The sequence below is a fragment of the Pygocentrus nattereri genome, chromosome 1, assembly GCF_015220715.1.
Source record: "Pygocentrus nattereri isolate fPygNat1 chromosome 1, fPygNat1.pri, whole genome shotgun sequence".
NCBI lineage: Eukaryota > Metazoa > Chordata > Actinopteri > Characiformes > Serrasalmidae > Pygocentrus > Pygocentrus nattereri.
Window position 1 is genome coordinate 48681378 of NC_051211.1, and position 23417 is coordinate 48704794.

Sequence of the window (23417 nt, forward strand, 5' to 3'; positions counted from 1 at the left end):
CTACGCTCACTGTCCATTTTATCAGCTCCACTTACTGTATAGCTGCACTTTGTAGTTCTACAGTTACAGACTGTAGTCCATCTGTTTCTCTGATACTTTGTTAGCCCCCTCTTACCCTGTTCTTCAGTGACACTCTATGCCACTGCTGGACTGAGAGCAGTCCACCAACCAAAACATCCAGCCAACAGCGTCCTGTGACCACTGATGAAGGACTAGAGGATGACCAACACAAACTGCAGCAGCAGATGAGCTGTCGTCTCTGACTTTACATCTGCAAGGTGGACTAACAAGGCAGGAGTGTCTAATAGAGTGGACAGTGAATGGACAGTGTTTGAAAACTCAAGCAGCACTGCTGTGTCTGATCCACTCGTACCAGCACAACACACACTAATACACCACCACCACATCAGTGTTACTGCAGTGCTGAGAATGATCCACCACCCCAACAGTACCTGCTCTGTGAGGGTCAATGGGGGTCCTGACCACTGAAGAACAGGGTAAAGGGGGGTAATAAAGTATCAGAGAAACAGATGGACTACAGTCTGTAACTGTAGAACTACAAAGTGCAGCTATACAGTAAGTGGAGCTGATATTGGTATATTAAGAACACAATGAATGCTGGACTTTTTATATTGCTGGACTTTCCTGCGTCTGAATTTTTGGAGCAGAGCAAAGAAAAAACTGTGAGGACTCTTGGAGTCAACTCACTTGGAACCGGAACCGGAGTCGACTCCGGAATTTCATGATACTATACTGCCCTCTAGAGGCGACATACGCTTACAGCGTTAAGTGGCGACCAACTCGACCAGCAGAGGGCGCTTTGAGCATAATCCAGAAACGTGCACGTTCAGCAAGCTTTATTCTGCTGAACAATAAGACCAGCAAAACTGTGCTTTTTTGATATGTTATTGTTATTATTATTATTATTATGGTTATTGATGTTGTTGTGCAGCAGAGTCCCTTGCTGTCTTCAAACACAGACTGAAGACACATCTGTTTATACAGAACTTAAATGAGCACTGAATTAAGTATTGATTGTAATGTATTGTACTGTACTTATGTATTGTATTTTATTGTATTGCACTGTGTATTGTAGTTTATTGCATTGCACTGTATACTGTAGTGTATTGTATCGTATTGCACAGAGTTCTGTGTTCAACTGTTCCTTTTCTCTCCGTATCAACAGTGACTTTTGTTTCTAGCAGTATCTGAGCTCAGGACTGTCTCTCTCTCTCTCTCTCTAACCTATTGTTAACTAGCAGAGATCATTTCTCTAGATAGACAAAGCACTTCTTGTAAGTCGCTCTGGATAAGAGCGTCTGCTAAATGCTGTAAATGTAAAATGTAAATGTTGTTATATCTGATAATTCTGATAAATCGTCTTTGTGATTGTTCCTCAGTGTGAGGTAAGTGATAAATTGCTTGTACATACAAAACTGCTTACACAAAATCTGCAAAATACATTTGTAAAAGATAGTTTACATTCTTTATTAAAAAAAATCCTGTTAATAGATTATCTTAGTACTTTAAAATGTGCTATGATAATTAGGCTCATCATTAATTAAAATATAAGTCAAATGTACTGATATAGTACAAGTGATGCAAGTGATCTTGAAGCGTGTTTTGACCTGAATTTAAAGCATATGAATGAACAAGGAGTGGATGCTGTATGAAAAGCAAGCAGTTCCAGCCTTAATGTGCCTATTTCTTGTGAATAGGTGTCCCCATCTGTCTGTTAAGAGCTTTTACGGCTTCCTCCTGGATGTGGCAGCGGACAGGCAGAGGCCTTCTTGGAGAGCTCTCCCGAGACAAGGCCTTCCTCAACCCACCCAAACCAGCTCCGGGCACCAGACTCCTGATGCCACTCTGAGGACCAAACACACTGGTCTGGAAGGCTGACCAGGGCCTCGTTAATGTTTTGTCCAGGTTCAACTCGGGCTTCTGAGGTGCTGGTGCACTCCCGGAGTGTCTAGAGGCCAGTGTGGACCTGCTCGAGTCTCGGGGTAGCTGATGGAGTGTGGGAAATTCAGTGAGCTGTCCACCTGTTGATCCGGGAGCCGCTGTGAGCACAGGCTTCTTATCTCCTGCAGTATCTGTCCTTACGGCACTGAGTGAAAAGATAAGATTGTTTGGCGGGAAATGAAAACCAAGTTTGCTTCTTTAGTTTTATTCATTAATCATCACACCCTGGTCTCAGATCATGTTGAGATGATCTCAAATAGACTTGCTAATGTGGATTCTTACACCGTATGGCATTAATTTATTTATAAAAATGGACAATCATACATCATGTAGCTAAAAACAGCAGTAGCATCCATCTGAAACACGACACTGTCTATGCTTTTCTCCATCTCACACCAAACATGTCTTTGCTGATCGACTACATTTGTGACAATGGGAAAATTTCATGTATAATTATTGATATATATATATATATATATATATATATATATATATATATATATATATATATATATATATTTATTTTTGCCAAACTATTCCTTTAAAGGGCCCATATTACAGAGAACCCTTTTCCTTTTTTTAAATAAAATTATGTAAAAACTGTTAAAGGCAAACAGTAAATGGACTGGTCACTCACTGGTCCATACACTCCATAGATGGAAACTAAGTGGCAAAAACAGCTTTGAATGAATTGTTGGTGTGATGTCACAAAAGCCAGCGTATTTAAATATGTAGCCTATAGAACAAACTTAGCTCCACCCATTCACATCAAAGTTACAGAGTGTAACAGAGGTAATTTACATATGTCATTCTTAAAGACAGAGTAACAAAACAGTTTATTTTTAAGGGACAGAGAGGTTAGAAGATGGTCATGTATAAAGGAATTACACTATATTGCCAAAAGTATTCAGTCGTCTGCCTTCACACGCATATGAATTTGAGTGACATCCCATTCTTAATAGATAGGGTTTAATATGATGTCAGTCCACCCTTTGCAGCTATAACAGCTTCAACTCTTCTTGTAAGGTTTTTCACAAGGCTTAGGAGTGTGTTTATGGGAATTTACCAGAAGCACATTTGTGAGGTCATCGGATTAGATGCACTTGGATGTAGCTGCTCGGCCATGGAAACCCATTCCGTGAAGCTCTCTGTGCTGTTCTTGAGCTTATCTGAAGGTCACATGAAGTTTGGAGGTCTGTAGTGATTGACTCTGCAGAAAGTTGGTGACCTCTGTGCACTATGCCCCTCAGCATCCGCTGACCCCACTCTGTCATTTTACGTGGCCGACCACTTTGTGTTGCTGTCGTTCCCAATCGCTTCCACTTTGTTATAATACCACTGACAGTTGACTGTGGAATATTTAATGGGTAATATTTAATCACGACTGGACTTGTTGCACAGGTGGCGTCCGATCACGGTACCACGCTGGAATTCACTGAGCTCCTGAGAGCGACCCATTCTTTCACTAATGTCTGTAGAAGCAGTCTGCAGGCCTAGGGGCTTGGTTTTATACACCTGTGGCCATGGAAGTGATTGGAACACTTGAATTCAATGATTTGGAGGGCTGAGTGAATACTTTTGGAAATATAGTGTGTGTCTGTTTTTGGTAAGTAAACTTACACATGTGGATCTAAAAAAATAAAACACAAGAAAAATGAATGATATGGGCCCTTTAAAGACACTGTGTCTGAATGTCAGTACCATTATAACAGTGCTGCAATATGCGATGAAAAAGTTTACCATTGTAAATGCCTGGGGAGTGGGCCTCCAGGGTTCAGGAGATGGCTCAGGTCAGCAGCTCTTTGAAGCAATCTCAGAGCCTCCCTTTTCTCCGCCTTACAGGTGCTCTGCACTAACACTTTACCTGGAGGACACGCAAGGTCAACGAAACAGAGCACTGAGTGAAAAGTCCTTGACACTTATATGGCACAGCGAAGGGCTGCACAATATATTGTTTGGAAATTATTATTGCAACATTGGCATTTTCAGTTATATAGTAAAAGTCTATGACCTGCAGTCAATCGCAGTGGTTTTTACTGAACATCTTGACCAATCAGAGTTCCATAAATGTTTCGGAGGATGTTGGGATGAATCAAGGTATCCAAGTAATCCATGAATCCAAGACATGTTTGTAATGAAGTCTTTTGGAGCTACACTGAGAAATAAAGGTCTGAAACTGTGACTGGGGTGGTACCCTCAAGGGAACATCTCAGTAGCTTTAGTCAGGGAACATAACTGAACCATAATCCATTGAAATTATACTTTTAAATTGTACTGACTCCACACCCCAGTCTCGCCTCTTTTTATTTTATTGTTGTTTTAAAACATTCGGCTATGAAAAGGTACAAATATGAACTTTTCACCTGGATACAATCGTATTTAAAGTACACAACTGGACCTTAAAACCACTGCTGTACCTTTGAGGGAACATCTACATTTTTTGTACCTTAATGAACAAAAAAATGTACCTGCACAGAGCCTTTATTTCTAACAGTGTATAAGGCTAATAAGTATAAGTAGCTAATAAGAAATTAAAGCTTTCCCACTAATTAGCAGTGCGTAAAAACCTCGATCATCACTGGCATTTGTAAAGAGCTCATATGAAGGAAAACTGAATTTTCCTCATTTTTCTGAAATAAAAAGGTTTGGTGTAATATGTCAACACGGATAACATTTCAGAACATGCCATTCACTCCCCAGTGAATATACAGTCTGAATAAAGAAACCAAAATGCATTAACAGCCTGTTTTGATGTCATTCAAACAGTTAGACTTACATAAATCTGCCTATTCAGCCTACAGCAGACTAGCTCCACCCATTCACACTGAGTGTTTCAGCCCCACACTGCTTTTTGAATGAGGCGCAATACAGGACAGCCAATCAGAACAGAGATTATTTACATATTCAACTCACAGAAATAAAAACAGCCAGTTTAATTCTAAGGTATAAAGAGAGGTTGGGAAAAAACTTTGGAAAAGTTATGAGTGGATCTCAAGGAAACAAAATAAAATGCCAGCCCTTTAGGAAAGAAGTGGTTAAAGATTAATGTGATGCAGTTGAATATTGGCCTGTATTATTTTTTTAGGTATTTGATGTACTTTTGTACATTTTTATAGATTTAAAGGCACCTAACCCCCAATTGCTCCCATGGATAGGGCTGCCACTGCTCCAGGCAAGTGTGCTCACTGCCCCCTAGTGTGTGTGTTCACTAGTGTGCATGTATGTGGGTGTTTCACTGTACAGATGGGTTAAATGCAGAGGTCTAATTTCACAGTGACAAATGGTTGTTAATTCAATTAAAGGGCCTGTATCCTACATTATTACTATATATTATCTCTCCTCCTGAAGTCCACTTCTTATGTGTGTGGGTTCATGTATCAAATCCATCCAAACAGGCTGTTTTTGCAGCTCATTTTCCCGAAATGGAATGAGGAATGGCCAATATGTTCTGATACTGTTTATGTATCACTGTTAATAAAATTCAGCTTCCCATAATACGGACCCTTTAATACTGTATGTTGCAAGGTGTATCTCAATCACAACATCTCAGAATACAATCAAACCAATAAAGTACATGTTCCATAGAGAAAAAGAGAAGTTCTAGCTTCAAACCTTATCTGCTCTATGCCTAGTAAATTGGAGAGGCCTAATCCAGGAATACTGCCATTCCAATGTCCACAGAACAACGACAAATGAGACCACTGCACTAAAACTGGGCCCCTTTTTCACTCACCAAGTTTGAGCAGAGTGTTGGTAAGGTCCTGCAGGGTGGGCTTGGATAGGAAGAAGGTCATCCCCCAGCACTGAGTCACTGCCTCTCTTACATGGATGACATGACGATACAGTTCAGCAGCCCTCCTCTGAGTCCAACTACAGGAGAGAGCAGGAAAGGTCACCTCACTCTGCACTCTACAAACAGCTGCACTGCAGTGTGATAAAGCAGATTTGATAGGAACTGCATTCCTGAAACCTTGCAGGTCCACAAATATGCATCTATCTGGAGGCATGTAGACTGTAGTTTTGGGACACCTAGCTTTTCAAAACGTTTTTAATAAGCAGATTTACTAAGTCTGAGGAAATAATATGCATTTTAACATTTGTGACAACATTTGTGACAGTATTCTATATAAGCACAGTGCCATATGCACACATTTCATCCCATGGTTGTGATGTCAGCTCTGATCAGCATTCAAACCTTTCAGCTGTTTACACCTCCTTTGGTTTCTGTAGGTGCTTGTAAAGGTAAATTCGCCAAATTTTTCACATTCTTGCATAATTTAATGGCTGAAATGTAAATAAAGTCAATCAGAATGGTTTGATATGAAGCCCACTGTTCACAGGAAACCTTTTCTCTTTACATTTTCTTTGCAGTTGCGGAATCAGGGGTTGCGATGACTACAAAGTAAATATAGCCACTGTATTTACTTTTCAGAAATGGCGCTGGGTGGTTGGACTGTACTGATGTAATATATCGCTATCATGAATATATTATTTAAAATATGTGTTAGGCCAAAACTGCCATTAAACAATGTCTCAGGCATCAGACAGTGCATTCATGACCATTTCACTTAATAACTTTTAAATTTTGCAGAAGTTTTGAAAAATCGATGGAATTCCCCTTTACCAAGTATGGCAAGATGTCACCAAACTTTTGACAGTTAAATTGTTTGCTACAACATTTTTACATTTACATTATTTAGCAGACACTGTTATCCAGAGCAACTTACAATTTGATTTACACAGGTAGGTGAAGGTAGTGTTGGGAGTCTTGCCCAAGGACTCTTATTGGTATAGCGTATGGCGCTTATCCAGGCGGGGATTGAACCCCAGTCTACAGCATAGAAAGCAGAGGTGTTAACCACTACACTACACCAACCACCACATGTTTTGATTGAGCAGACAAACTTTTTTTTCTCTTATCCATCTGCTGTTAGCCGGACTCAGAAGCACCTGTATAATCTGCTGCATGTAAACAAACTCATCTCTCACTCTTTGTCGGTATGGATGCTGTCAGTCCAAATGTTGGCCAGCTGCTCCTCCACCGCTGCAACCATGGGATGGTCACTGCCATACCAGCGCCTCCTACCGGCCAAAGCAGCCTGCAGGCAGCTTTCAGCTGCATTCAGCTCACCAACACCCCATCTGAACATACACAGCACTTAATGAATTAATAGTCTGTTTCATAAGGATAAAATTAATAAATACAATTAATTTCATTTTAAAATAAAAATTGTTATTTACATCATTTGAAAATGGTAGCCACGATTTTGTGAACACTTCCAAATGAGTGAACCAGTAGAATTGTGTGTGAAAAAAAATCTGAAAAACGTTCCTGTTTAGGAGGTTTTCTTACAAAAGCAACAAAGTACATCTTTCATACAATAATACATAAACTGTAGACATCACTATTGGGCTGATAATGTAAGTTGGACGAAGCTTAATTTAGCTTCTTATCCGCCAAGTTCTTTTTCCATTTTTCGCTCCACCTTAAGGTTGCCAGTTTCAGCCTCGCCCAACTTACACTTACAACCATACCACTAAAAGTCATAGTCAGTCAAGGTTTGAAATTTTCACTGAACTTGAGGTCATATGTGCTATGGTCCGTTCAATCTGACACACTATGCTTCTCCAGTGGTGTGTGGTGCAGTTTACTTTGTAAAACTATCATCATCACCAAAACAAGCGAGGTCCACGACAAGCTGTAGTCTACCATCTGATTCAGTGGCGTAGGCAGAAATAAATTATTGGGTAGGCCTGTGAAAAAGTGGGCCAACTTGCTGGACACAATCTTCAGTGTAAGTAAAACATTCTGCCACAATGGGCATGAAAGATGTTATTGGTCCATTCTTGTTTTACCTTTAATGCACTGAAGTAACTTTTAATTTCTGTGTTGACATTTTCAAAAAAAAGCCTGTTTCCAGCCTTTATAGTCAAAGAGTGCTGTAAATACTAAATCTGCAGAACACTGATGATGATGGTAAAAAACGACACATTCAGTGTCCTCAGTTACATCTTTTAACCAAACAAAATCAAATACAAGCGCTGATAGCCAACTGAGCTCGAGGCAGTGGCAGGTAGCAAGGGTTGCTGTGCAGTGATTGCAGGGCTGAGAAAAGAAAGTGGAGCTTGGTGGCGAGCGTAAGCATTTAGATTGCGTGTTTAGATTGGTTATAATACAGTGACAGTACTCAAAGAATATATACTCTTTCAACATTTGATTAGATAGGCCTGTTATCAATCTAGGTACAGGGAAAAAATGCAGACAACCAAACAGAGGCCCCATGGCGTTAAATTGCCCCTGCATGTGCCGTGATAATGTTTTGAAGTATTGCAATATTATATTTTTGCAATATTGTGCATGTCTAATATGCAGGCTCTACCTACTTCTGTAAATTGTCACTCACTTGTGAAGGCCCTGCAATAAAGTAACAGTTGCTCCAGCACACGGGTGGATGGACATAAGGCCAGTGTTGCCGATTTCCTTTAAAATTCCTGGAACCGAATACAAACGTCCTCCTCTCTCCAGCTCCAGCTGACACAGAAAACACAGCAACTGGCCTGGAAGAGAACCAACATTTAAACACAGAAGCTGCACACTTTACACTTCCACAAAGTCTACACATTAAGACAGAGCATTAAAGGCACAAAGACTGGATGACCATCGTCACACCACGTCCACTGTATATGCATGGTTGACTGTTTTTATGCAGACCCTATCTGCAACCTTTAATCATCCTGACGTCCTCCTCTCTGATAGAACTGGAAACTGCGAGGTAGTTTACTGACTCGAGGCCTTTGTTGCAATACATCTCTGCCTCCTCAAGCTGCTGCGTGTGGATATAGAACTTAGCCAGCATGTGCTGCACTTCAAGCAGTAATCTCCCACTATCTCCATCCGCCTGGAGCAAAAAACATGAAGATTTCTTAAGAGAGACGGGAGAAGAGCATCTATGACCATTCATAGAAAGTGGCTGGTTTGGGGCTTGTCCTGTTTGGATCCATATATTTGCTCTTTGGGGAAAGAAAGTTTTTTCCTCTCAAAATCAATTCATTACTTTTGTCATGTCATAAAAACAAACACATTAACGTGTAAATGTAACTAGTCAACCTACAGCAGTTTAGTCCCGCCCATTCAGGCTGAAGTTAAAAGGAGTGTTTGAGCCTGTACTGCTTTTATACAGGACAGCCAATCAGAACAGAGATTACTTACATATATGTCTTAGAGGCACAGTAACAAAACATCCTTGTTTAATTCTAAGAGATAAAGAGAGGTCGAGAGGTCAAGTGGACCTCAGCAAAAGCAAAAAAATAAGTAAAATGCAAAATCCCTTTTAGCCTCTTAATTCAGTTGGGGACCATCTTATCCTGCGGGCCACCTTCCCCCACCTTACGCTTCTGTTTGGAAGGCTCACCTGTTGATGAGCTGTCTGTAACAGTATGTTCTCTGCTTCTTTATTCTTGTCCAAACAGAGCAGAATATCAAAGAAGAAAAGAGCTAACTTTCCCACAATGCCAGTCTCTGGCAGTCCACGACCTGAGACCAAACAGCAAGGAATGTTTCATCAGCAATAAATCACTGATAACATGATCTGTTGGTCTATAATATACAGAGCCCTAATGAGGACATCCTGTATAAATAAAAAATAATACGTGGCTGCGCCTTATTAACGCATGGGAAAGATATCCTAATGCGTGGTCACGACTTAGTAAGGTGTTGGGAATGAGATCACAGCTTACTTAAGTCATGGCCACGTATTAGGATCTCGTTCTCATGCTTTACTAAGTTGTGGCCACACATTGTTTTTATTTCTACAAGATGTCACCAGCAGGGCTCCATAGTAATAGTCTTAATTAGCTGTAATTTTACCTGTATATGTCTGCGTCTCAGTAATGAACGTGTCCTCTTCCCTCATCGGTGGAACTGGAACATCAAAAGACAATCGTGCTGAATCCAGAGAGACCAGCAAAATAAAACATGACTTTAAACTGATAGTTGACCAAAGACTGCATGGCTATCAATGAATGAAAGCCATTTGTGCTAATTGGCAAAGTTTCTGCTATATTTATCCTCCAAACCACATTATCAAAGGAGTCATTTTCCCCAAAATATTTGTCACTTTAGTTTTGCACTGGAGCTTGAAGACTAACATGTCATAAGAAGCAAGTAAACAAGCTTTCATATATATATATATATATATATATATAGTGTTAGGAGTCTTGCCCAAGTACTCTTCTTGGTATAGTGCAGGGTGTTTACCCAGGCAGGGATTGAACCCTAGTCTACAGCGTAGGCAGAGGTGTTACCCACTACACCATACCATACCAATTATTGGTTGTATTACTAATTAACTAATAATGCACTGTAAAAGTCCTCCCTTTAGGTATTAATACAGGTCATAATAAATAAAGCTTAAAGCAGAGTGAATAAAGCCTTTTGAAGTATGTAACTCAGGGTTTACTGAACAAAGAACAAGACCTTAATAATAAACTCCCAGTATATGTTCCCTAAAATAAAGTGGTCCCAGAAACATTTAGTTTCTCACGCATTTATTTCACACACCGAAAGCTCTCCAAGTCAATGAGCTTATGTGACATACATGATGTTCTCAGTCAACCATAGCATGTAACTCTGTTACCGTTCAGCTCAAGCAGCGTCTGCAGTGAAGAGATGGGGTCATAGCCTTTCCGGCTCAACAGCGTCCAATGGCGAATAAGATCGAGCCTTAGGTGTGGATGCTGCCTCACACTGCTCGAAAGGAAACCCAGGGCTCTATGGAAAAAGAGCAGATATGTTATCTTACCACACTGATAAACTTCAGTGCAGTCGATTGTATAGTAACTCATGCTTATCAGCCCTTATTTGTCTGCCTATTGTGTGACAGTCATAACACAGTGTTTAAAACTGAGCGCACTTTATGTCCACTGTGTCTTATTTATCACAGCTGTTGGAAGAAAAACATTTTTTTTATTAATTGAAAATGCCAGCTTTGTCCAAATTTTACAGCAAACCGGCCAATAGAAACGGTCCACACACACACACACACACACACACACACACACACATTTTCTCCCTCAGGGTCGCAGGGGTGCTGGAGCCTATCCCAGCGGTCATTGGGTGGAAGGCAGGATACACCCTGGACAGGTCGCCAGTGCATCTCAGGGCGAAATGGTCCACAAACACTCAGAATGAAGTCTTGTTACATTAGCTTACATTAACAGTTAAGAAAGTTTTTCTCTTCACTACAAAGTTAGCCCTCTTGTCACTGGTATGCTAAAGGTTACATCTCAGTACCTTTAGTCAGGGAACATAACTGTACCATAATGCACTGAAATTAAATTTCCTAAGCTGTGTTGACTCCACACATCTCGTCTTGTCTCCAGGCTTTTTTATTGTTCTGTTTTAAAACATCAGGTTATTAAAGGTACAAACACATTTTTCTACCAGTAAAATCTTATTTAAGGTGCACAACTGGACCTTAAAACCACTGTTGTACCTTTGAGGTACATTAACATTGAACCTTGATGAACAAAAATGTACAGAACCTTGATTTCTAACAGTGTAACTTACTCTGGGTGGGTGAGGACCCTACGTAGCTCCTTGAAGGAGCCAGTTTGTGCCAGGTGCCAGGGCAGCTCCTCCAGCTTCCGCAACCAGCCACCAAGTTCCTTGCTGGGCCTTTGAAAGAACTCAGCTAGGCTGTGATGGAAGTAGCTCCGACAGTTTCGCTGGTCCACAACACCTAAGGATCAGAGTGTAATGCAGAATATCCCACAGAGGATATTTGAGGGAAAAGTCTCATATCAATACAAACAAAATCATTATCGAATCCAAAATGTTACAGTGATCATAAACATACAGCACTTGCAAATGAGACCACCGTTTATTTCTATTTATTTACAGTCATAAAGGCAGTTATAATGGTGTTAAGTATAAGTTACTTATTTTCAGTGTCAGCAAAAAAGCAGAAAACATATGTTTAACAGAAGCCCCAACAAATATATAAAATATCACGTTTCAGCATTTAATGTGCCCACTCTTTGCTTTCTATCTGTTTCATTTTCTCAGTGATTGCTTCATAACAGTTAAACATCCCTTCAGACCCACAGCGCTGAGTCGACTTCTCACAGTTTTCAGATCTGAAGCAGCTTGATTTTCTTCTTTCTTGCAAAAAAGAAAGCTTTAAGTGCTGTTTATATGGTCAGGACAGTTTAGATGATCTACCAGGTCTTGTATGGTTGGTAGGAGTCCTTTATTCGCTGTAGCTTCTATTCATTCTTTAACTTTTACAAACTCTTTGTTTTTTCACTTATTTTCCTTTGACGTTCTCCTTCTTTATGTAAGTGGATTATTTTATATCTGATCTCAGAAATATTTCCTGAAGAATGAATAACTCGTCTTTAATGGCTGTTTTGACTGGACAAATGAAAAGTGTTCTTTGGTTTTGCACTGTACTCTAATCTGCAATGCTATTTGACCTTAAAAGGATTCCATTAAAATTCTTTAAGAAATCCATCCATCCATTCATCCATCCATTTTCTAAGCCGCTTCTCCCTCAGGGTCGCGGGGGGTGCTGGAGGATATTTTTAAGAAATGACTGAATTAATCATGAAATCTCAAAGTCACCTACTAATGACCGAGGCTGAGGCGTGCTGGACTCGGGAGCTCAGTCCTCACCTCATTCTACAGATGTGTGGTGGAGAGCGTTCTGTGCTCCAGCATCACTGTGTGGCACGGAAGCTGCTCTGTGGCAGAGAGGAAAGCTCTGCAGAGGGTGGTGAAGGCAGCACAGAGGACTGTAGGTGTCAGCCTTCCCACCAACATGGACATTTACACCTCTAGATGCAGAAAAAGGGCAACTGGCATCATGAAGGATCCCACCCATCCAGCACACACACTTTTTGTTCCGCTCCCTTCAGGTAGGAGGTTGCGGAGCATTAAGAGCAAAACTACCAGACTGAGGAACAGCTTCTTCCCTGAAGCTGTAAGACTCTCAAATTCCAACTGAACAATCACTGCAATGGCACTTCATGTCCACTTATTTATTGCTGCTGTAGTGAATCAATGCCTCCACTATATCATCCACACATGTCACTTTAGACATTACCAGCATTTAGATGTACACCTTCTACCTCATACTCATACTGCTGTGGTCCATGCTGCTGTTATCTGTCCTCCCCTTTATGCACCTTCTATTTATTGTTTATTGTTTGTCACTTTGCCCTGTGATGGACTGGCGACCTGTCCAGGGTGTATCCTGCCTTTCGCCCGAAGACTGCTGGGATAGGCTCCAGCACCCCCCCACGACCCTGACGGAGAAGCGGCTTAGAAAATGGATGGATGGATGGATGTTTGTCACTTTGGGCGTTAACTGGACCGTGAGTACAATGTTTCGTTCCACCTCATGTACCACATGTGATGTGAATGACAATAAAGCCTTATTAAATCTTATCTTATCTTATCTTATCTTATCTTATCTTATCTTATCTTATCTTATCTTATCTTATTGAATTAGATTTACATTTGGTTGAATTCAGAATAGATTGAACATGCAAATGTGGCTTTTTTCTTGTTTCTTATGCTTGATAATAGCCTGGGCATTCTATTTTGGCCACAAATAGAGCAGATACTTTTGGGAATACTATTATATATAAGATCATACTCAATTCTAATATTTTCACTATGGGGTTTAAATGCATCGATGCATCATGATACACAGTGGACTGCCACTTACCCAGCAACAGCAGCTCCATGGTCTGGCTAATGGATTGATGACTGAAACACAGGAGGCCATTTGGTTTCTCCTGGACCCATGGTCCAAAGGCAGAGCGTATTCGTGCCCACTCCAAAGCCTGGATCCTCAGAGGACCACAGTGACCCAAATCCTCCAACAGAGCCAGTACCTCATCCTCAGTTAGCCCTGATCTAGAGACGTGGATCAGGCAAAGCACGTCCCATACCCAGCCTCTCAGCTCCAGAGCAGGAGAAGAAGAAACTGCAGTTACCAGAGCAGCAGGACAGCAAAGGTCAGTTTTCAACTGTCTATCATATGAAGTTGAGTCAGTTTTACAAAATGGCACCTTAAAGCAGGCCCGGAGGGGCCACAGCCATTCTTAACCAATCGCTGGCCCCCCAACCCCCACCCAAACATACATAAACACACACACACAAATGCACTTTCACTTTTACATTTGCCTTTAAGGGGAGAGGGTCAATTATTTTTGGGGTAAAGGGGAGAGGCTTAGCCATGGGTAGTGCTGCCAGTCACTGAAATATGGCCAGTCAAAGGGACTATCACCGCATCATTTGTCAATGTATAGCTATAGTCCAATTAACCAGTCTCAAGCTCAGTGGCTGCTGCTATCCATCATTGCCTCAAGTCTTCAGTATTATTGCACCTGTATTGGTCAAAAGATATATCTGTGGAATCTGTACAAGTGGGATCTCAGACTTATCACTTCAATGTCTAACCTACAAAGCGTCTGTATATCTGTATGTACCTGGTCTGGGTGCTATAGTGTTTGTTTCTGGCCTCATGGAACTAAATGTAGAGTCTTCAGCAGGTCTACTGTAATCTTTAACCCAGCGACGAATGACCTTCACCCACAGCTCTGATACTGAATCCACCTCCATGTACTCCTCTATCAGCTCATTCTCCTCCTCTTCCTCCCTCTGCATCCCACACGTCCGCAGCTCACTGCCGAGAATAGCGAGGAAGACCGGTAGGCGACACAGCTTCTTACTCATGATTCTGTGCAAGAGTGAGGTGGGCAGCTCTTTATAGGGTAAAGCCAAGTGTCTTTGTAATATGCTATGTTGAACGCCTGGTTCAGACACACCAGGCCAGATGAAGACCTGGACGTCTGACCTGCTGGAGAGGCTTTTGTAAGTGAGGTCCGTAGTGGTGGTGGTGACTATCAGCTTACAAGAGGATGGTAGAGCAACTGGCAACCATCTCAGTTCCTTCACCTAAAATGTGTAAAAGTGTAAGTGTAAAATTCTAATAGCAATGGCAAATCTCTCAAATTCAGCAGACCTAACCTCAATCTCGTACATTCCATACATTCGTACATTACATACATTCCATATTAGTTATGTATTAGTTATTAATAATACTAGTCATTCGGTACCTAGTAAGACAAAACCTTGTACCTTAATTTTTGTTGTTTTTCATTTTTAACATCATTTAAATGGCCAGCTGCCCTTTACATTGTTTAAAAATGTCATGATATATAGACTAAAAGAAATGCACCAAAATTGCTTGGAATAAATATTTTTTTCCATTTGCTTCTATTAAAATTCTCCTGTAAATTTACAGAGTTTTGTTCTGACAGTGACAATATATGTGATTACTGAATAATCCATAATAAAGGATCTGGATACTCTTGTACATGTAGTGTAACTGCAAAAGTCCTCACTTTGAGTTTCAGAGATTAATACATTTCTGCTTGTGCCTTTTTTTACTTTTTACACAAGATACAGAAGCCCAGTCTTAAGTTACAATCTTAAGTGAACTACAGGGTACAGGGTACATCATATATTTGATACAGCATTTTCAGCCTCTTCACCAGAATGGAAAAACAAAGTTACTTAATAAGATGAGAACAAATATTGTTAGACAAATAAAGATGCATGAAAGGAAAAATGAACAGGAAAATATTACCTCCTGTAGTGACAGGCCTAGAGTGTCTATGAGAAGGTCCAGTCTATCCAGCAGGAGGACACAAGGTCCCAGTTGAGCTGCAGCAGTGAAGGCCTGTACCTCTGCAAGCAGAGGCCTGGGTTCAACACGCTCTTCCAAAGCATCTGCCCACTCTGGAAGATCACCTGCATATATGCAAGACATTTTCATTCAGATTTTATGTGTTTAATGAATGGTCAGTGTTTAATGAATGGTGCTAGTTTCCCATTTGTGAATTAAAATTTATTTGTTGTTTTTTATTATTTTGTTTACTGAGGGAAAAACATTATCCAACACTAAATGGTCCTGGGTGTAAAGAAACCCCCCCACCCCCCGCCCCCATTCCCAAGTTACTCAATCAATCAATTAAGCAAATTTAGTTGGCAATGGGGATCAGTTCAACTAGACACACCCAAGCTGGATAACTGCCAGCCCTGTTGAATCTAAACATCAGTTAAATGGAACTTTTCCAGAAATGTTAAGTAGGCTAAAAGATATCCACAAACAGCATATTGTCATGCATCCCTCCGGCTCTAAGGCATACTCAGACTTCATCTCCCAGAATCCTCTGAGAGATCACCTGACTCACATGACCCGACCTTCCCTCACAATCCAGTCAGTGCTCATAGTCTCCTGAATGCTCTGTTCACCTGTGTTCCATGTCACTTGACTTGTTTAGGTTAGTTTAAAGCCTGGGCTTTAGCTCAGCCAGGTGGTGAGGTATTGCTTCTCCTGTAGAGCAGCTGAGCGGTTCTCCTGTGTTTTTCTGGATTTCTGTTTTTTCCCTTTTCCCTTTGGCCTCAGGTTATGGTTGCCCATGCCTGTTTACTGACCACGATTTGGTCAGTAAACTTGTGAAATCCTGTGATATTAAAGCCTCATCTTTTGGTTTTTACCACAAGCATCTGGTCCTTTCTGTCTTGTTACACATACTGTGCTGTGATAAAAAAAGAAATGTCCAGAAGAGATGGGGAAAAGCATGTTTATCAGCCTGGAAAGGGTTCTGAAGCCAAGGCGATGGTGTTATCTGTAGTGAAGGGCCTTACCTGCCAAAAGTCCTCCAAGAACACAACAATGATGTATCCAGGAATTCACAAAAAAAGCCAAACATCTAAGGCACTGCAGGCCTCACTCACCTCAGATTAGGTCAGTGTTAATGATTCACCCACCAGAAAGAGGCTCAGGAAAATACTATCCATGGGAGATTTGCAAGGCAAAAACTGCTCCTAACCAGGAGGAACATAAAGGCTCGTCTCGCATTTGACAAAAAAACCTGACCCCATAGCTTTTTGGAATAATGTTCTGTGGACTGATGTGTCAAAGGTGGAAGTTTTTTGGGGGGAAAAGGGTCCCGTTACATCTGGTGTAAACCTAACACAGCATTTCACAATAAGAACATAACCAAGAGTCAAACATGGTGGCGGTAGTATGATGGTGTGGGGATGCTCTGCAAATGAAAAAGGGCAAAATACTTTTCCACATCACTATAATGTGTTGTAGGCATCACTACTCATGTGTTGTAGGCATTCTAATAATAAGTTCTGCATATTAGCCACTAGGTCTCTTACCATAGAAGACATTTCGAAGTTCAGCAGTACACTGCCTTAGCATTGACCTGATGTCTTTGCTAGGTGTGCTGGTTCCACAGAAGTATGGGATGACTGGAACTCTGGGCTTTCTCTTCCTAAAGTTCTGGAGCCACCAAGCAGCCAGAGATGACTTCCCACAACCCCTCTCTCCACTGAGCAGCAAAATGGACTTCTCTGGTTCTACTTTATCAGTGTTACTGAAGAGAGGGAGAAACTGGGTTTGCTTTATGTCTAATAGGCAAAGTTACAGCTACAAACCAATAGGAAAAAGAACATATCAAAACCAGGCATTACATCATGACCACCTCCTTGTTTCTACGCTCATTGTCCATTTTGTCAGCACCACTTACTGTATAGCTGCACTTTGTAGATCTACAGTTACAGACTGTAGTCCATCTGTTTCTCTGATACTTTATTAGCCCTGATTTATCTTGTTCTTCAGTGATGGTCAGGACCCCCATGGACCCTTACAGAGCAGGTACTATTTGGATGGTGGATCATTCTCAGCATTGCAGTAACACTGACGTGGTGGTGGTGTGTTAGTGTGTGTTGCGCTGGTCTGAGTGGATCAGACACAGCAGCGCTGCTGGAGTTTTAAAAACACCTCAGTGTCACTGCTGGACTGAGAATAGTCCACCAACCAAAACATCCAGCCAACAGAGTCCTGTGACCACTGATGAAGGACTAGGATGACCACCGATGAAGGACTTGGATGACCAACACAAACTGTGAGCTGTCGTCTCTGACTTTACATCTACAAGGTGGACTGACAAGGTAGGAGTGCCTAATAGAGTGGACAGTGAGTGGACACAGTGTTTGAAAACTCCAGCAGCACTGATGTGTCTGATCCACTCAAACCAGCGCAACACACATTAACACACCACCACCACATCAGTGTTACTACAGTGCTGAGAATGATCCACCACCCAAATAATATTTGCTCTGTGGTGGTTCTGTGGGGGTCCGGACCACTGAAGAACAGGGTAAAAGGGGGTAACAAAGTATCAGAGAAACAGATGGACTACAGTCTGTAACTGTAGAACTACAAAGTGCAGCTATACAGTAAGTAGAGCTGAGAAAATGTGAGTTAGATGCTTCATTACACAATAAAATACGTCACCTCACCTCATTAACGGAACCCCTGAATCATCTGAATGAGGTTCAAACTTTGTCTTTTGAGTTACAGGAAACACAAACGTGTTCAGTAATTCTAGCACCTCTGTGGTTTGTGTCGAGGGTACAAACGCATGACAGAGTGCTTGAATATGGCTTTGATGAAGCCAAACCTCAACTGAATCCTGATAACCTGCAGAAAAGGAAATTAAAACATGTCATGCAACACTGCTGTCCTGTCCAAACAAGCGCAAGTGTAAAAATAAAAATTCAATATCTGCTGACATGCTAAGTAGTGTCAGAGTCATGTGTTGTTGATGGAAAAGGCCGAAGACCTGAGATGGAGCGCTGAGCTGGAACTTGGTGAACATGATCTATGAGGCCTTCCCAGTCTTTTCTCACCAGCTCCTCAAGTTCCTGCAAGTTCCTAAAGAATCTGTCCAACAGAAGATTTTCAGGTGATGTAGCGTTCCATTTAGAGGCTTGGGCACACACACAGTAGCCTCAGGCAAAGCTAGACGGAAAATAAACCAAGCAATTGTTTCAGTCCCGAGTCGAAAGGGGCTCCCAGCAACAGACGCCAAGGTGATAATGGTGATTAAAGTGTATTTGCATGGGCTTAAAGCAATAGTTCACTGTAAAATCATATTTGCACAATTTTAATCCTTATCCTAAACATAGCCAACTGACCAAGATATGTTTGTTGTCAAAATTTTGCTTCTTTAGTTTTCCACTGCCACCATAAGATCAATATAACAGAAGTCTATGGCACCGAAAAACAATTTGACTTACATCAATTTCCATTACTTTTAGTCAAGAAGAAGCTAACTTTAAACCACAAATAAGTGGCTATGGTTGGAGTAAGGGGGGGAATTGTGCATAGTTTATTTGTCTATTCCTTTAATTTATGCGTCAATGACTTTGGCTCAAGATTTTGAAGGTTATGTGCTCTTATATGTGACTACGGAGCTGATAATTACTATTTTAACCCTTGATTACAATAATACCGGCTGAACCTCTCAACTGAAGTTCACTGTCATGAAACGCTATCATGGCTAACCAATAAAAACAGCCAAAGATAACCTGTAACTTGAGGATAACATGTGGACACAAACTTCAATATATTTGTCTTTGAGACAAATTTCAAGCATTTTACACTAGACTAGGCCTACATTCAATAAGGTGTCCAAACTTTTGACTGGCCTCTATGAGAATGCCAGCTGTGATTCTGAATCAACATTTTCTTAAATTCTCTTTTACTCAGACCTGACAGGTAGGCAGGTGTTTATGATTCGGCTCTTCAGGTCCCACAATCGCTGCCTCTCATACTCCCTACTACCAGACAGGTCCACCTGAAACAGTGCAGTCTGGCTGTCACCTTCACCTCCAGGAGTGCAGTCTTTAAAATAGAAGAAGCAGCGCTTGGGGCCGCCCATGAATGCAGCCTGGGTGATCTCCAGCTCAACCAAGCTACACGCCCGATGCTTTTCTTCCATAACCCAAGGATAGCCACCTCGAACAGCTCCGTGCAGATTCTGCTCCAACTCAGACAAGAAGGATAGTTCTCCTTCTGGTTGGCCCAACGAAAAGGACACACCCTCAGCGAGAAAACAGCCATAGTGTTGCCCAAGCAGACAGAGGAAGGACGAGGAAGAGTTGATTAGATCCAAACTGATCTTTAACTGCTGGTGATAGAGAGTGGAGCCCGCTTGGTGTGGTTGGAGGTTGTGACTTCTCCGACTGTCTTCATTATCATCATTTTGTGTCCTCTGGATATCTACAGGTCTGAAGGATGTGCCTCTGGCTTGGCAAAGTGAATCTAGATAAGGAAAAATATGTGCCTTCAGGTAGGCCAGCTCGTGCTGGAGGTCACCAGGGACATAGCAGAGGTATGGCTGCAGTGGAGATGCCAGGCAGGAGGCAGAGTGACAATCTGACGTCATGTATTTATCAGTTGGGAGATCCACTATTTGCATCAGTTTGAAATCAGGTTAATGCATTTGGCTCCCTGTGGAGATACAAGATACGGTAAGTATAAATAAACAGGATTGATGAAAATAAAATATATTGTGATGGCTGAATACTGAATACACTACTGCAAATGTATTCAGTAATGTACTCCTATACAGTGCATAAAAAGGAATGTATTCAGAATATATTTAGAATACATTTAGAATGCATATTGATAAGGCACTCTACTGTCATTTTTATTTAATTCACACCTTTGCTTGTTGTTACTGGTTGGCAGTTTTTTGCAATCCAGTTTCCAAAAAAGCTGGTATATGTATAACATGTGAATTATATGTGAATCATGTTAACTCTATGTTTAATTGAAAATAGTACAAAGACAACAAATCAAACCTTAAAACTGGAAAAAAAAGTGTACGCTGTTTAAGAGTGTACTTTAGCACCCTAACTCTTACCATAGAGCCATGCTGTTGTAGTACTTGTAGAATGAGATTTAGCGTTATCTTGCAAAAAGAAACAAAGCATTCACTAAAAAAAGATTTTGTCTGGATGGCAGCACATGTTGCCAAAACCTGTATACATTATTCAGCATTAATGGTGCTTTCACAGATGTGCAAGTTACCCAAGCCATGTGCAATAATGCACCCCTATGCCATCATAGATGTGGCATGTGAACTGTGCACTGATATAAAGCTGGATGGTCTGGGTGTCCATGATATCTGAAAAGAATGTCAAATTTTGATTTATAGTACTTCAGGATACGTTTTCACTTCACTTCAGTCCATCTTAAATTAACTCAGGCCCAGAGAAGGTGGCAGCATTTCTGGATCCTGTTTACATATGTTTTTTTCGTTGCATTGTGAAGTTTTAACTTGCTTTTGTGGATTCAGCAACAAATTTTGTTCAGAGACAGTGGTTTTCAGAAGGGTTCCTAAGCCCATGCAGTGATTTTCTCTACAGAATCATACCTGATTTTAAAGCAGCACCTCCGTGATATGGATCACGGCCAACCAATATTGGTTTTCGGCCTTGTCCCTTGCATACAGATATTTCTTGAACTGTTGCGCTATTTGACTGCATAGTCTTTCACTGAGTGGTGAACCCTTCATTATCTTACTTCTGAAAGACTCAGCCTCTCTGGGATTCTCTTTTGCATACAGTCACATTACTAACCTGTTGCCAATTGACCACCAGGTGTTTTTTTAAGCGTTACACATACAACATACATTACACATTAGTCTTCTGTTGCTCCATTCTAACTTTTTAAAATTTGTTACTGACATCAAACTCATAATGGACAAAAAAACAATAACATTCTCAGTTTCAAAATTTGATATGTTGTCTTTGTACTATTTTCTATCCTATATAGGGCTTGAATGATTTGCACATCATTATGTTGCGTTTTTATTTAGATGCACAGTATCCCAACTTTTTTGTAAATGGGCTTGTGATTCTTCTGATAATATGTTTCTTGAAAAATGTAATTATTCAAATGAATACAAAATACTCAACATCATTATTTTGACTCTTATTGCCTGCTTAAGTCAACCTCTGCCCCCATAATCACACTGCCCTTTCATGACCTAAGTCAAAAATGAAATGCATACACAAAGCCAGTACAATACCAGAGCTAAGCTTATCACTTGTAAATGTCCAAAACTGAGCAGTCTACTCAGCGCACTCATCCCTCAAAATAGATAACAGCATCATATTAAGAGGTTGGCTTCAAAAATAGATGCATGAGTGCTGCCAGCATTGCTGCAGAGGTTGAAGAAGTGGGAAGTCAGCCTGTCAGTGCTCAGACCATACGCTGCACAAAGCATCTACTTGGTCTGCACGGCCCTCGTCCCAGAGGGAAGTCTCTTCTGAAGCTGATGCACAAGAAAGCCCGCAAAACAGTTTGCTGAAGACAAGCAGTCCAAGAAGATGGATTATGGAACCATATCCTGTGGTCTGATGAGACCAGGATAAACTTGTTTGGTTCAGATGATGTCCAACATGTATGGTGGTGCCCTACTGAGGTGAACCAAGACAACTGTCTCTTACCTACACTCAAGCATGGTGGTGGTAGCATCATGGTCTGGAGATGCATGAGTGCTGCCGGCACTGGGGAGCTGCGGTTTATTGAGGGAAACATGTATTCCACCATGTACTGTGACATTCTGAAACACAGGATGAGCCCCTCCCTTCGGAAACTGCGCCGCATGGCAGTTTTCCAACACGATAATGACCCCAAACACACCTCTAAGATGACAACTGCCTTGCTGAAGGTAAAGGTGATGGACTGGCCAAGTATGTCTCCAAACCTAAACCCAACTGAGCACCTGTGTTGCATCCTCAAGCAGAAGGAGGAGGAGCACAAGGTGTCTAACAGCCACCAGCTCTGTGATGTCATCAAGGAGGAGTGGAAAAGGATTCCAGTAGCAACCTGTGCAGCTCTGGTGAAATCCATGCCCAAGAGGGTTCAGGCAGTGCTAGATAATAATGGTGGTCACACAAAATATTGAGACTTTCAGCACAATTTTATGTTCATTGTGAGGCATACTCACTTGTGTTGCCAGATATTTAGACATTAATGCCTGTGTGTTGAATTATTGTCAGAGGACAGTAAATCTATACTGCTATACAAGCTGTACACTGACTACTTTAAGTTATATCCAAGTTTCATTTCTATAGTGTCGTCCCATGAAAAGATATAATAAAATATTTGTAGAAATGTGAGGGGTGTACTCACTTCTGTGAGGTGCTGTATATGTATATACACATTAAAAATGGAAAAGGTAACTGCGTTCTTAATACTGGCTTTACAGAATGTAATGGGCTGAATACAGATACATGTATTCTGTGTACACATTCCCAATACTCAGTTACATCCTAGCCCTCTAAATAACTCCCATAAAATAAGCAAACGTTACCAATGTCGTTTCATATAAATAGGTCAGCTTGGAAAACCGCTCTCTAGTCCGAACACTGAAAATAATCCATGCTCTCTGCCAAATATATCTCCTGATTGTGGAACAAAGTGTTGCTCTTACTGTAATAATAATAACAATCCTGTGCAGATTCTCTAAGAGGCTCATGGCAACCGCTGGTTGTTAATGTAAAC

At 41.1% G+C, this 23417-nt stretch overlaps 1 protein-coding gene across 2 annotated transcripts; it reads right to left on the bottom strand.

Moving 5' to 3' along the window:
- Positions 1-1506: 1506 nt before the first annotated feature.
- On the bottom strand, positions 1507-23386 carry LOC108428174 (putative tetratricopeptide repeat protein 41). 2 transcript variants are annotated; one of them, XM_017698969.2, is made up of 19 exons: positions 23227-23386; positions 19610-20351; positions 18679-18779; positions 18356-18536; positions 17210-17427; positions 15624-15787; positions 14829-14929; positions 14461-14711; positions 13695-13955; positions 11531-11702; positions 10599-10732; positions 9830-9883; positions 9375-9496; positions 8687-8861; positions 8367-8520; positions 6952-7104; positions 5696-5832; positions 3703-3826; positions 1507-2107 (listed from the first exon to the last, which is right to left on the bottom strand). In XM_017698969.2, exons 2-19 carry the CDS (start codon positions 20317-20319, stop codon positions 1702-1704), a joined length of 3618 nt encoding a protein of 1205 aa, XP_017554458.1. In that variant the 5' UTR covers positions 20320-20351; positions 23227-23386; the 3' UTR covers positions 1507-1701. The 2 variants fall into 2 exon arrangements, with proteins under 2 accessions (XP_017554458.1, XP_037396205.1); XM_037540308.1 differs by having other exon boundaries at positions 14461-14929.
- Positions 23387-23417: the final 31 nt, after the last annotated feature.